Source organism: Falco biarmicus, chromosome 1 (genome assembly GCF_023638135.1).
Source record: "Falco biarmicus isolate bFalBia1 chromosome 1, bFalBia1.pri, whole genome shotgun sequence".
In the NCBI taxonomy this organism is placed as follows: domain Eukaryota; kingdom Metazoa; phylum Chordata; class Aves; order Falconiformes; family Falconidae; genus Falco; species Falco biarmicus.
In genome coordinates, this window is record NC_079288.1 from 21,304,914 (window position 1) to 21,317,766 (window position 12,853).

The 12,853-nt window shown below is 46.2% G+C and overlaps 1 protein-coding gene across 2 annotated transcripts in view; it reads left to right on the plus strand.

Moving 5' to 3' along the window:
- The window catches only part of AP2B1 (adaptor related protein complex 2 subunit beta 1), an 80,580-nt gene that overhangs the window by 36,747 nt on the left and 30,980 nt on the right, over window positions 1–12,853 (plus strand). For both annotated transcript variants that reach the window (XM_056328828.1, XM_056328912.1), the window contains exons 13-14: window positions 2,458–2,717; window positions 7,157–7,349. In XM_056328828.1, the coding sequence (XP_056184803.1) occupies window positions 2,458–2,717; window positions 7,157–7,349 (453 nt within the window). The remainder of the gene's footprint in view (window positions 1–2,457; window positions 2,718–7,156; window positions 7,350–12,853) is intronic.

Here is a 12,853-nt window from a genome sequence, read left to right on the forward strand (position 1 = left end):
GCTTAAGATCCCGGATTTTTTATGCATGAGGTCTGAGTTATGAGCTCAGATCACTGAGGGTGGGGCTGGGCTTGAGCTGGGGGACAGAAGTGGAGATGTCCTGGTGGCAGGAGTGGGTAAGACCTCAGCTAGTCCTCCTGTACTCCCTGGCTGTAATGACTTGGGTACATGTGTGATGGTGTAGCCCAAAAAGAGCAGCTCTGCTCCAGACCTGCTGTGTCAAGTGATGAAAATAGTCTCCCAGCTGTTCTGGATGGGCTGCAATTACTTCTGAGCAGAAAACCTGGAATCGATCATTAGTTGGCCTTTTGGTCCTCTTTGCTGCAAAAAGTCATGGCACTTTTATTCATCCCTTTGGAGGTGTTGCACTGGTCAGTGGCAAGAAATTGGCTTTTCTTGCTTCAAAACCTGCTGTTAGGCAGGCTCTGGCTCATCTTTAGAGAGGGGTGGGCCAAGGGCATGTGCTATATCATTTGTCTAACCCAACAGAAGAAAGGTACTAAGTGTTAAACCCTACTATGCTGAGTCACAAAGCACTTAAAGGCACCCTAGGAATATAATAGGTGTCTGGTTTTTTTTCTGTTTGTCACAAATGTTGATTCAGTCTGCCTTCTTGTATTTTATATGAATAATAAGTCAATGTAGGATAACTGGCTGTAAAACACAGAAAAGCCATATGCCTCAAGGTCTGATTTCTAGGTAGAGATACTGTTTTTCACTTGAGTGGGAGAATAATTACACGTGTGTTTCTTTCCCCAGCTTAGGCATTGTTGCACTTGGAGTGTCTCTTAGGGTATGTCTGCACAGCAAACTGCAGGTGTGATTGTAGCAGGAGCCAGCTTAATCCAGCCAACACTGGTAAAAATAGCAATGAAGCAGCTGGGGATGGGAGGGACACAGATGTGTAGCAGCGATCAAGGTCCTGGCAAGCCTGTAACCTAATGGATGGCACAGAGCCTCTACATCTCCATTGCTGTTGTTTGTCTGGCATGGGTAGGTAACCATGGGTTCATTGGTATGCGCCACAGGTGTGCATGCAGGCCCTGGAGAGCAGAGAACTGGGAGAAACGTGGAAAGGAAAGATCTGAGCCTCTTGTTCCAGGAGATTCACTGAAGTTTTTCAAGTCTGTTTATTTGCCATAAGAAGAAACAGTCAGTCTTGAATCTGTATTTGTCTGCAAGTAGATAGGGACACGTGGTCTTTCATGTCTGCTCTTGCAGAAGCCCTGCCTGATGGTGAGCTGCCTGCCGCAGGCAGGGTGCGGAGAGTCTTGTAGGAGTTGTTAAGGGTGAAGGGTGTAAAGAGTCCACGACTCCACCATCAATCTGAAAAACAGTACTGCAGAGAAATCTATCGGTTGACCCAGACATTGTAGCTAGATCCTTTAGGAGCAAAACGAGCTTAGCATGCTCAGTCTCGTTACAGATAAAGGTTTTGCAATGTGCCTGAGAATGTCTTGAGACAGACAGCAGAGAGGCAGGTTACAGCAGGTCAGCAGCAGCGTGAATGAGATCACAAAAGAGGAAGAGAAATACTAAAGAGGAAGGCTAATGAGGTGTGTGATATGTTGCCAGAATTTTACAGGCGCAAAAAACGCCTGAAACGTTATTGTGCTGATGTGGAGATTAAAAATCCCAGCTCTTGTTTCCATGAACAGTTCAAACATGTTGCACTACAACATAAAACCACACCACCTCCCTCTGCCTAGGACATTAGCTGCAAACTATCACCATTCACTTTGCTGCTCTGGGCAGAGCTGTTTGAAAAGGAGAGAAATAATTAGCGCTTCATGCAGAGGCAGAAGTATCTGCAGTAAAACAAGGGTATTATTGACAGCTGGAGAACTGATGAAGTATCCTAACTGTGTATCATTAGCGTCTTTCTGTACTTCATTAGATAACTAAAAGGCAGGATAAATAAGATCTCTTTTGGTACGAAGAATATGGCTTATTAAGATCCATCCTGTAGCTCTGCAGCATCTTTTTGTTCAGCAGTGCCCTTGGGTAAGTCATATATTTCCAGGAATCTGGGATCATTCTGTTACAATATGCAGTATTGCACGTCTGCTTTTAGTATGTGACAGAGTCATTTAGACTCATGTTCTTTTATTCCGTCTACATTCCTTTGGAGTTCTCCTAATACAGTTATGTCAAGTGGCAGGGGAGTTTGGGAAGGAGTTGATAGCTCTGTGGGTCAGGGCAATTGGGGATGTAAATCCTGGGCTTTTTGCTCTGTGACCAGCTGAGCAGGAAGCTAGGCGTTAATACTTTGGTTCTCATTTTTAATTTTGGGATGTTCATCACAGCAAGCAGTTTGTAACATCGCTCTGGAATTGGTGACTTTTGCTGCTGGATAGTTGGGGTTTTTTAATCCAGCAGAATCACTGCTAGAAAAACTAAGTGATGACAGGCATTAGTTTGCTTCAAACCTGTGATTGATCTATTGCTTTGTCTCAGGATTCTGACAACCCAGACCTGCGGGATCGTGGCTACATCTACTGGCGCCTTCTTTCCACCGATCCAGTGACTGCCAAAGAAGTGGTCCTCTCAGAAAAGCCACTTATTTCTGAGGAGACCGATCTGATTGAACCAACTCTGCTAGATGAGTTGATCTGCCACATTGGGTCGCTGGCTTCTGTGTACCACAAACCACCCAACGCTTTTGTGGAGGGGAGCCACGGCATCCACCGCAAGCACTTGCCAATTCACCATGGAAGGTAAGTTGAGGCAACTGTGATGATAATGGGAAGGGTCGGTTGTTTCTAGCAAACAGTCCAAGAGATGCAAAGATCTTCTATAACGCTCTAGTGGCTTTTTTTTTTTAATTGATTGTGTAGGGGCTTGCAGGTCATTCAAGGGGCCATTTCATTGTAGAATTTAATGGGGTATTTAGTTTCTGAGTTCCTAGCTCAGAAGATAGAGGAAGTATCAAAGTTCTGTGAGGAGAAGATACAATGTATTTTGAGAAGGCACTGGCTGTAAGCCCTGTTAACCAAAGCTTCTGCTTTTTTTATTCAAATGCTCATGTTAACTGGCACAAGGGCATACTTCCAGGAGGAGGAGAACTGTGGTAAAAACAAACATTTTTCAGAAGGACACACTACTTTGATTTTGTAAGAGCTTATGCTTCAGCCACTGCAGCTGTAATGCACAGTTTTACAAGCCTCACTTGTGTAGAATAATACCAGTTTCCTGGAACAAACAAGTACAGGGATCCTTTGTTGGAATTTGAAATGGGGAAGGACTGGTAAAACTACGTTTCTCACTTGATGCCTATAAAGCAAGGGGGGAGTGTAAGAGCCATCTAAAGCCTATCACTGAAAACTGGACTTAAAAGAAGGCAGCTAGGCTGATACAGTTCTGTCTAACCTTTGGGGGATGGGCAGAAAATGATTTGGCTTATCATCTGGAGCATTGATGCTTCCCGGTTGATCCCAGTCCTGGAAGTGGGTTAGATCCACCAGAGCAGGCGGTACAGTACTCCTGGGCTGCAGCAGTGTTGCTGTTGAGCCTGTCCCCATGGTTCCTCATTCAGGTAAGCAGTGCTATTTGCACTGATGGTATTAATTACAAATGTAAGTGTGCTTTACAGCAGGAGGCAGAGTATTCCAGGCTTACCTCTTAATAATATTCCCAAAGTGACATTTAGAGTGCTTTTTTTTTGCTTTTTTTTTTTCCTGTTGCACTGATAAATCGGTGTGCGATGCTGCTCCTTTTCTATTTTCTGACACCGCTTCTCTACTATTCTTAGCAACTAAAGCTATTTCTGTAATGACTAGCTTTGGGAAGCAGAGTTGTTTTCTCCCTGCCTATGAAATCAAGTCTGGCTGCATTGACCCAGGACCAGCAAGCACAAATCTACCAGTCAAACAAGAAAAGCAGTGGCCACTTCCCGCAGTTACCTCTCCTAGTCAAAGATTTGCCTCGGTAACGAAGAGAGCTGGGGTGGGGGTAGCTTTGGTCTTCGGTGTTACCACCCTTCCCATTTCAGGTCACTGCAGAATCCAATGTTTTAGGGGGTTTTAGTCAACTCAAGGAATTCAGCTTTTGCAAGGAGTCATCTTTTTACTAGCTTCTTGCATGTACTGTGTATGTGGCTTGACTCTTGTAGCTCGTGCTCAGTCTGCTGACCAACCCTTTTCTGACGATAGCAGTATTGTACACTGCCCTACTGGTGGTTACTACTAAATTATCTGTTATTTCAACATAAAACCTTCAGGCTTTAATCAGTGGCGGCAAGCTGAGGAAACCAGAGTTGGGGGAAGGTCTGAAGGGTGCTCAGCAGAGCATGCTGCATACTGATGCAGTGCTCTAGCCCGTTTGGTAAATTAAAAAAATGAGTGGTGTTACTTAATGGCACACCAGGCCTCTCTGGTGTGAGCTCACCTCATAAAGAGGCCCTGTTACTGTGGTTTTCTGCTTTACTATTAGCAGAAGGACAGTAAAACATTGCAGCTGATGCCAAGACCTCCTCCGGCCATGCCACAGCATACCAAATTGCCACTTGGCCACGAGGATTACAGTGAGCAGCTCTGCAGGAGCACACTTGTGGGGGGCCTCAATTTGTGCAGCCAGTATGATTTTACTAATTACTAAGAAATTGGTTTGCCTCTTTCTAGTACTGAATGTGTATGAAATCATACATGAAAATCTGTTGCTTTAAGGCAAGTTAAGGGTGCCCAGTGAAAGATAACCTCCTCAGCTAGTTATCTGAAATTATCTTCATACTTCTGCACTCTGGTAATGACTGTTCTGGTGGCTGACCTGTCCACTAGAGATGGAGGTTTTCCTTCAGATTGCACAGTGGGATAGAGGTGGAAGCATGGAATTGTGGAGACGTCCACAATTAATATGGCTTGAGAGAGTCAAGATAGTGTGGCCTTGAGTAGATGGGCCAAAGTAGCTAGAGGAGTGGTGCCTTCCTGGGTAAAAACCTAGAGGAGTTAGTTATGGTTGGCAGGATACACTACATTGCGTTTAGATTCACTTCATTTTTATTCAAAGCGGTGTAGGATAGGTTCCTTTCAGCTCCCAGCTGATGGGAAGACCCATTGAACAGCTCACAGATGGTGAGATGTTCCTGCCTCTTCAATGAGCCCAAGTGTCATAGAGTTGCAGATGAATCCTAAAAGTGGGGGAGAAATCTCCTGATTGCTTGGCAGTGTTTCCTCATGTGGTGGCTCCCGCCACCCCTGCTCAGCTATAATGCAGCTGGGAAACTTGGGGAGATGTTTTCAGGGCTACTGGGAGAGGGAGGGGTCTGGTTGGACTTGGGTGGGAGCCTCCAGCTCCACACAGATGCAGGAGATCTTTGGTTCTGGTGTGCATCCCTTGTGACACCCAACATCTGGGAACCACTGGAGGCTGAACTCGTTGGAGGGCGAAATCTCCAACTCACATGGGCAAACCCAGCTGCTACTCACTGCCCGAGACTGTAAGGGATAAAGCTTGTATCAAGTCTTTTTGCCCTTTATAACCCACATATTCTTTACTCATTATTTTTCTTTCAAAGTAAATGCAAAGTTGTTTATACAAATCTCTTTAAAGAGCCCCATTCCATACGGGAAATGGAAGGCATGGTGTTTCGCTTTCTAATACAAACTGACTTAGCTTTGTCCTTTCCTAATACCTTGTTGGGCTTTGGGGCAACTGCAGTTACACAAGACCTTGAAGGATTGCTTTATCTCCATCAGAAGAAGGATGAGTAAGTGTTGAAGAGGTGTAGTGTTAAAGGGATTATATACTGGGAACGAACCAAGTGTGTGCACTACCGGCTTGTAATGTGCCTCTGCTCATACATGCTGTTCCACCCTGTTCTCAGGTTGGGGGTGGGAATGGATGGTGGTAACCACTTGCTCTTCAGAAATGTTTTAGTTAGCTGTTCAGCATACTCAGAAGTCTCCCTGCTGAAGGGAGAAGCAGATAAGACAACTAATATTAGTACTATTAAGGGTCTAAAGCTTTTAATGCAAAGAAGCTTTCAACCCTTTGCTGCTGCTGCCTGGTAACTAACTCATTCTGCAGTCCTTATGCTACATCTTTTCCTCTTGGCACCGAAGTTGGGAGCAGCTTATACTCGGTTGCTAAAGCTTTCCCCTCGGTAACTGAACTAGGATAAGGAAGAGAATCATGGCTACTCAAAATCAGGAGCTGCAATCCTTACAATGGAGCCCCGGTGTTAAACACCTTGTCAGGATGCTGATTCCCATGGCATTTGTGTGCAGTTACCTGTTGGCTGCATATGCAGTGATAGGAGCTGGAAATAATTTTGTCAGTTACTGCTGGCAACAGGATATAAAATAGATTTTAAGTTATCTAAAATATTAGCGTCTCTGGATTTAAAGAATAAATACATTGTAATGAGATCTCCAGGAGCTACAGTCAGGTGGTTTGTGGTGGTTTTGGGTTTTTTTTTCTCCTTTCCTTGTAAAGTTCAGTGGCAAGTGAATGTGGAAGATAGCCAGACTGCATATGATACGAGATTTTGGAAGCTGTAAAATGAGCATTTCTAGACTAGTAATTAGCATGCCTCCTAATTCCGAGAAAAGGAAATTATTGATGGAGGGGAATCAATTTCAAATTGAGGTCTTTAATTAGAAAAGAGCTGTGGAGCTTGGTGCTGGTCAGTAGGAGGTGGTTAATCCAGATCTGTGGGGAGTAGTTGAGTTTGCACTAGTTAGAGTGAGGGCTCAAGTGTTTATCAGTGTTAGGTCTCTGAAGAAATCTGGATATATATCCATCCCCCCACACCCTCTCATGTTTACATATAGTTCTCCAGGCCCAATGAGCTGAAAATCATCATTATAGGTTTCTTCTGAGCTGGGAAATAATTATTTTCAATGCTGTAGTCCGTGTAGTACTCATGGCTCACTGATTTAGAGGGGTCTGCAGTTCTCAAGGTAGGCACATTTCACACCTTGAAGATTCCCTTTTCTGAACTGAAAACCATGCACAACGCATGCAAGTCTTTGTGCTCAAAGCTTGTGTTGAAGAACCATTTGCCAGCAGTCAGATCAGCTGCTAGGATAAGCTTTTAACTGGCTTCTGCTTGCAAGCCACCTCTTGCCGTGTTTCCCCATGCTGGGAATCTGAAGCTGGAGATTGAAGGTGACTAATGTTTTTTTTCTCTTCTGCTTCTTGTCCCTCCCACCCGTAGCACTGATGCAGGCGATAGCCCCGTGGGCACAACGGCCACCACAAACCTGGAGCAGCCACAAGTCATTCCATCACAGGGCGACCTCCTGGGTGACCTTCTCAATCTGGACCTGGGACCACCAGTGAATGTTCCCCAAGTGTCCTCCATGCAGATGGGTGCTGTGGACCTCCTGGGAGGAGGGCTGGATAGCTTGGTAAGCGGCATCCTCCTTAGCTTCAGCTGACATGAAATAATTGGAGCTGTGCTTATCTTTGCGAAGCCTTGATCATTTGTGCTCGTAATACTTGGATCACTGAGTTCCCAGTGCTGAGTCCTAAGACTCCCAGAGGATTTAACCAGTGCTATTGTACCAACTTTCAGCAGGTTTTTCCTGCTATAAAATGAGTGTTGCTACATGCCGTAGGATCCCCATGGTTAGTGGATATATTTGTTCCATGCTTTTTCTGTCTGTAGAAGAAAACCAAAAAGTTGTTTGAAGGATGTGAAGTGTTCCACTGCTTTGTAATTGATTCAGGTTCCCTTTCAAGAAGGCGTTTGTTCCACCCAGGTCTCAACCTGGCTGAATTTCGGTGCGAAACTCTCAGGGCTGCTGGCCGTACATAGCCCTGTGTCATCTCATTTGTATATTCTCCAGAGTATGTCATGTTTTAATACCGGTGACATTTTGATTGCGGTTAGGTCAAGAGGGAAGCACTCTGTAGTCTTTCCTGTGCCACAGCTGCTCACAAGGAGGTATTCTAGTACTAACAAGGTCAGGCTCCAGAGTATGAATAATCACACATTGCTTCTGCTCTGGGGTGTGAACTGGGCATGAGCTGCAATGAGAGAATCACTTAGTAAGGAGACCGCGGCAGTGGAGAGGAGCTCGGTGCTGCGCTCTTACGCTGGTGGCAGCCAAGCGTTGAGAAGTGGTGAATTTAATAATCAGCCTGGGAGTTGCTCCTATGGGGTGGGCACATGCAGAACCCTAACAACCTAGTGACTTGCCTGCACGGATAAGAAGCAGTCTGCGTATATTTGCACGATGTAACCTGAGTAAGACTACCCCAGTGAACACAGCTGGGTGGTTTTCAGTCCTGTGGTGGATTTGTCTTGCTTTGGTTTGAGGTTTGGCTTTTAGTGAGCTGGGTTGGGTTGTCTGCATGTCTGGTTTAGGTGTGCTTTCAGTTCTGAGTCAAGCTCTGAATAATAGAAGTAGGAGGCAGCTGGAGGAACCCCAATGCAACAAATCCTTATGTGGCAAAGATATTTTTTTGGGCACTTCATAAGCTAATGAACTGGAAATGATCTAACCCTTAATGGTATTGGTGTTCACAGAGATCAGATGTGCTTTAGCCTCTGTGCCATCTAAACAGCAGTTTGCTTATTTAGCAGGGAGACTGCTTTTATCCTGGGGAGATAGGGGATTAGGGAAATGGTTTAAGCTGGAGCTGCTGGGAAAGCAGACAGTGAGCCCAGAGCGGTGACCTTTGCAGCCTTTCCCCTGCATTGCATGGCGTGCCACTAAGGAACTGGGATTTTTAATTGTGTTAAGGCACTGCAGACGCTGGTGCTGATGTTTGGTGGCTCACAATAGTTAGGAGTTAAATTCCTATGTCTGTACTGTCTTCCAGGCCACTTACAGTAACCCTTTGTTTCTCATTAGTGTCGGAGACAAATAAACAGACACAGCAGGAGGACTAAAACTTGGTTTTGGGGAAACAGTTGTCTCACAGTTTGTATTAATGGGCTTAGCTTAGTGACCTGCTTTGGCAGTAGAGCTGTTGATGTGGTGCTAGGCTTTTACTTAATATTTTTCTGAAACCTTAAGTAAATCCATGGGGTTGTGAAGTGTGACGTAACAGAGTGATCATGGGGAGTAGCTGGCCTTGGGCTGCATGGGCCAGTACTCTCAGCTGAGTTAGTAGCTGGGTTGAGGACTTCAAAAATAAAATCTGAACAGTGATGGAGTGTTTTCCTCCACAAAGCTTTCTGCTGAAGTGCTGTTGCATCAAATGTCCTGTCTTCACCTCATCCCTTGCATGTATAAGTGAATCGTTTCCTGGTAGATCTCTGTATTTCTCTGGCTTTTCCTTCCCTGATGCAGACATTGCGGACGACATGTTGGGCAGGAGTGTTGATCTGTGTGAAGGTAGAAAAGCTCTTCGGAGGGATCCGGACAGGCTGGGTTGATGGCAGAGGCCAACTGAATGAGGTTCACCAAGGCTCAGTGCTGGGTCCCACACCGGGGTCACAGCAGCCCCCGCAGGCTGGGGGCACCGTGGCTGGGAAGCCGCCCGGTGGGAAAGGGCCTGGGGCTGTCGGGCGGCAGCCGCTGGAGATGAGCCCCCAGTGTGCCCAGGTGGCCGAGGAGGCTGAGAGCATCCTGGCTTGTGCCAGAAACGGTGTGGCCAGCGGGAGCAGGGCAGTGACCGTCCCCCTGTACGCTGGTGAGCCCCCACCTCGAATCCCGGGGTCGGTTTTGGGTCCCTCACTGCAAGAAAGACATTGGGGGGCTGGAGCGTGTCCAGAGCCGGGCAGGGGGCTGGGGAAGGGGCTGGGGCACAAGGCTGATGGGGGGCGGCTGGGGGAGCTGGGGGGGGGGGTCATCCTGGAGACCTGATCACTCTCTGGAACTACCTGCAAAGGGGGCTGTAGCAGAGTAGGTGCTGGTCTCCTCTCCCAAGTAACAAGTGACAGGACAAGAGGAAACAGCCTCAAGTTGCACCAGGAGAGGCTTAGATTAGATATTAGGAAAGATTTTTTCACTGAAAGGGTTGTCAAGCCTTGGAACAGGCTGCTTGGGGAATTGGTTGAGTCACCATCCCAGGAGCTATTTAAAAGATGTGTAGATGTGGTGCTTAGGGACATGGTTTAATGGTGGACTTGGCAGTGCTGGGGTTGTAGTTGATGATCTGAAGTGTCTTTTCCAACCAAAATGATTCTGTGATAATAAGCCTAATTACTGTGTGAGTGAATGGGATCTGTGTCTTTGTTTGTTGTTGTGGGCATGTGTTTAACTAGTATCAAGCATAGTTAACCCTAACCTGGTATTAGCTAAATTGCTAGGCTGTGCCTCTTGGCTGCATGGCTAGCCAGGGGGACTGGCATTTGGATCTTAGGCTAATATCAAGACACACTTGTGCAGTGCCAAAACCACAGTCTCACCCTGCAGGTACACACATGCCCTAACTTCTGTATGTGGTGAGGGGGTGAGATGCGTCCCAAGGTGCCCCCTTCAAGTGCTTTGCAAAACATCAGTGTTTTGCCTATCAGTGTATCAGTGGGCATTCTGGCTGTTGGTGTAGCAATCCCTTCCTCTTTTCCTCTGGATACCTTTCATACTTGCTTTGTTTATGTTATAATCCTGTCTGATTCGTTCCACTTTGAAGTTTCCCCTCTCCATTACTCCTAAAGTCTTCTTTAATGCATCTATTCCCCTGCTTTGTTGGGAAGACTGAGGCTCCCATACTTTTCCATGAACATGGCGTGGTGTGAGCAGTCCTTTTCTCCTCCTCAAACCAGACAGAGTTTACTTTACTTTGAGCCCTTGTGCTACCAGAACGTAACCCTGTTTGGTTGTGGAGGCTGAGGCAGCTGCCTTCCTCTGAGCGTGCTGCTTTGGTCTGTCCTTTCCCGTCCCTCCTGTTGTCTTAAGAGTACTGGAGCTAAGCATGGTTGGGGTCTGATCGAAGGAAGGATTGAATATGCGTTTTTACAACAGGAATTTGTCTAGAGCAATGTTTTTTATGGCGCTCAGTGCTGGAGTTTGTACCACCTCTTGTGTTGATCCCTGTTTTCTGCTCCTCATTAGCAGATCCCTTTTGGATCTCGGGTGACCTAAGGCTAAGGGGACATAGGGGAACATGAGATATTAGAATGTGGCATGTTCTCTGCATTGTGCCTCTGGCATTATCTCTCGGCCTGAGCAGGGACATAAGTTGCTTTACTGCCGAAGTATGGCAACCCCAAACCCCGTTCCGTTTTCCAAGGAGCTGTCTGATACGTAAAAAAGCCTAAATAAGCCTCTCTGTTACAGTGGAAGAAAATGGTTTGGGATATACTTGAGTCGATGCATGAAATCATGGTCTATTGCTGTGATGGTGAGATTACGTCAGTACTGTGAGCGTCTCAAAGGCAGCTGAAGGTCTGGAAGAGGCTGCTGGCAGAGTCTCAGCCCGTTTGTCACATTCACTCAGTGTCATGTGTTGATCCCCTCTGATACTTGTTGCAGCTCTTGTGTATTTGGTAATCCTTCCTTTTCTTTGGAAGGGGTGTCTGTCTTCAGAGGGATGCTCCTGCAGTGAAAGTCCCAACAGGAGTAACACAAAGATCAACAGCAGCATTAACTTCCACAGCAAATGTCATTCTGCATCTCCATTTCTTAAACTGTGGGGTTTTTTTCTTCCACGCATTTAAATAGAGACTGCATGGTGTAAAACTGGATAAACACCAAATTAATATTGTTCATTTGAATTTATCAGCTTTTATATATAATATAGATATTAACCAGTGAGACTCCAGCTGCTTGACAGGTTAATTTCTTTAGTGAGTAAGTCCTATTGTATCTCTGTAGTGAGTCCTGTAGTTGGAATTAAATGTAACATGCATATTGTGCATGCACAGATGCTGAGCATGTGTTAACAATTAAAAAAAAAAGGGGGCGGGGGGGGGGGGAGAAAAATAGCCTTTAGTACAAGAACAAGATACACTTTGTTTGTAACCATAGCTGTATGATTTATGGGGAGCTGTTCTCTAGTGAACAGAGCCAGCACTGAGTCTGCTGTAGGTTGTGCCCCTATTTGCCACCCTGGGCAGATCTTTTTCTTCTTTGTTTTGCTTTCTTTTCTGTGAAATGGTGACCAAGCCCACTGTTACAAAGCTGTTTGAGATCTCCAGCTCCACAGCGTAGTGAGACTAGTCACTAACGTGGGAGAAGCAAAACTTGCTTGGACAGCGGATTGCTGGATGCAGATCTGTGCATGCTGAGAGCTGGAGTTTGGTGCTTTATCCCCTTAAAGCTGGCTCTTAAGTGGCTAAACTTCATGCAGATTATAGCAGCCCTCCAGCTCCTGGTTTACTGTTGATACAGGGCTTTGTAGGATGTCTCTGTGCTGCACTGAGCCAGGGTCATTTTGCCTTGAAACCTTTTTGCGTGTTCATTTGCTCTAAAAATCCATGGGGCATGAGAGCTCCGTGTTGCCTGGCACATTGTGCAAGTTCACTGTGAGCCTGTGCGTTTAACGGGAGCAGGGCACTGTGGCTGGGAGCCAGGGAGGCTGGCTTTAAACCTGGGGGCAGAACAGTAAATCTGTGGGAATGGACAGGCTTGGATTGTCTGTTATGTAAAGATTTTATTTAATACTGTAGGCATTCATCTACGAGAATATTATTGATTCAAGGCTGGCAGCTGGTCACGCTGATTTATGTCATGAAATGTAAAGCTGTTTGATAAACACTGGGTATCTGCAGTTTTCTGTAATACTGGGACTGGTTTGGGCTGTTCAAGGTGGAGCTGTAATCAAGTTGGGTATAGGGGCATCTGACCCCAGGGGTCTGTTCTGCATGATTCGGGGCTGGTCCCACCACTGTGCTTGCTCTTAAGTGTGGTGGAGGGCTGGGACCTGAGCACTAGCTCACTCTCTCCCGTGGGATATCCTGGGCTCCAGGCGCCTGTAGGCTTGACAGCTTGGGGAGAAATGCCTGCTCCAGCAGTCC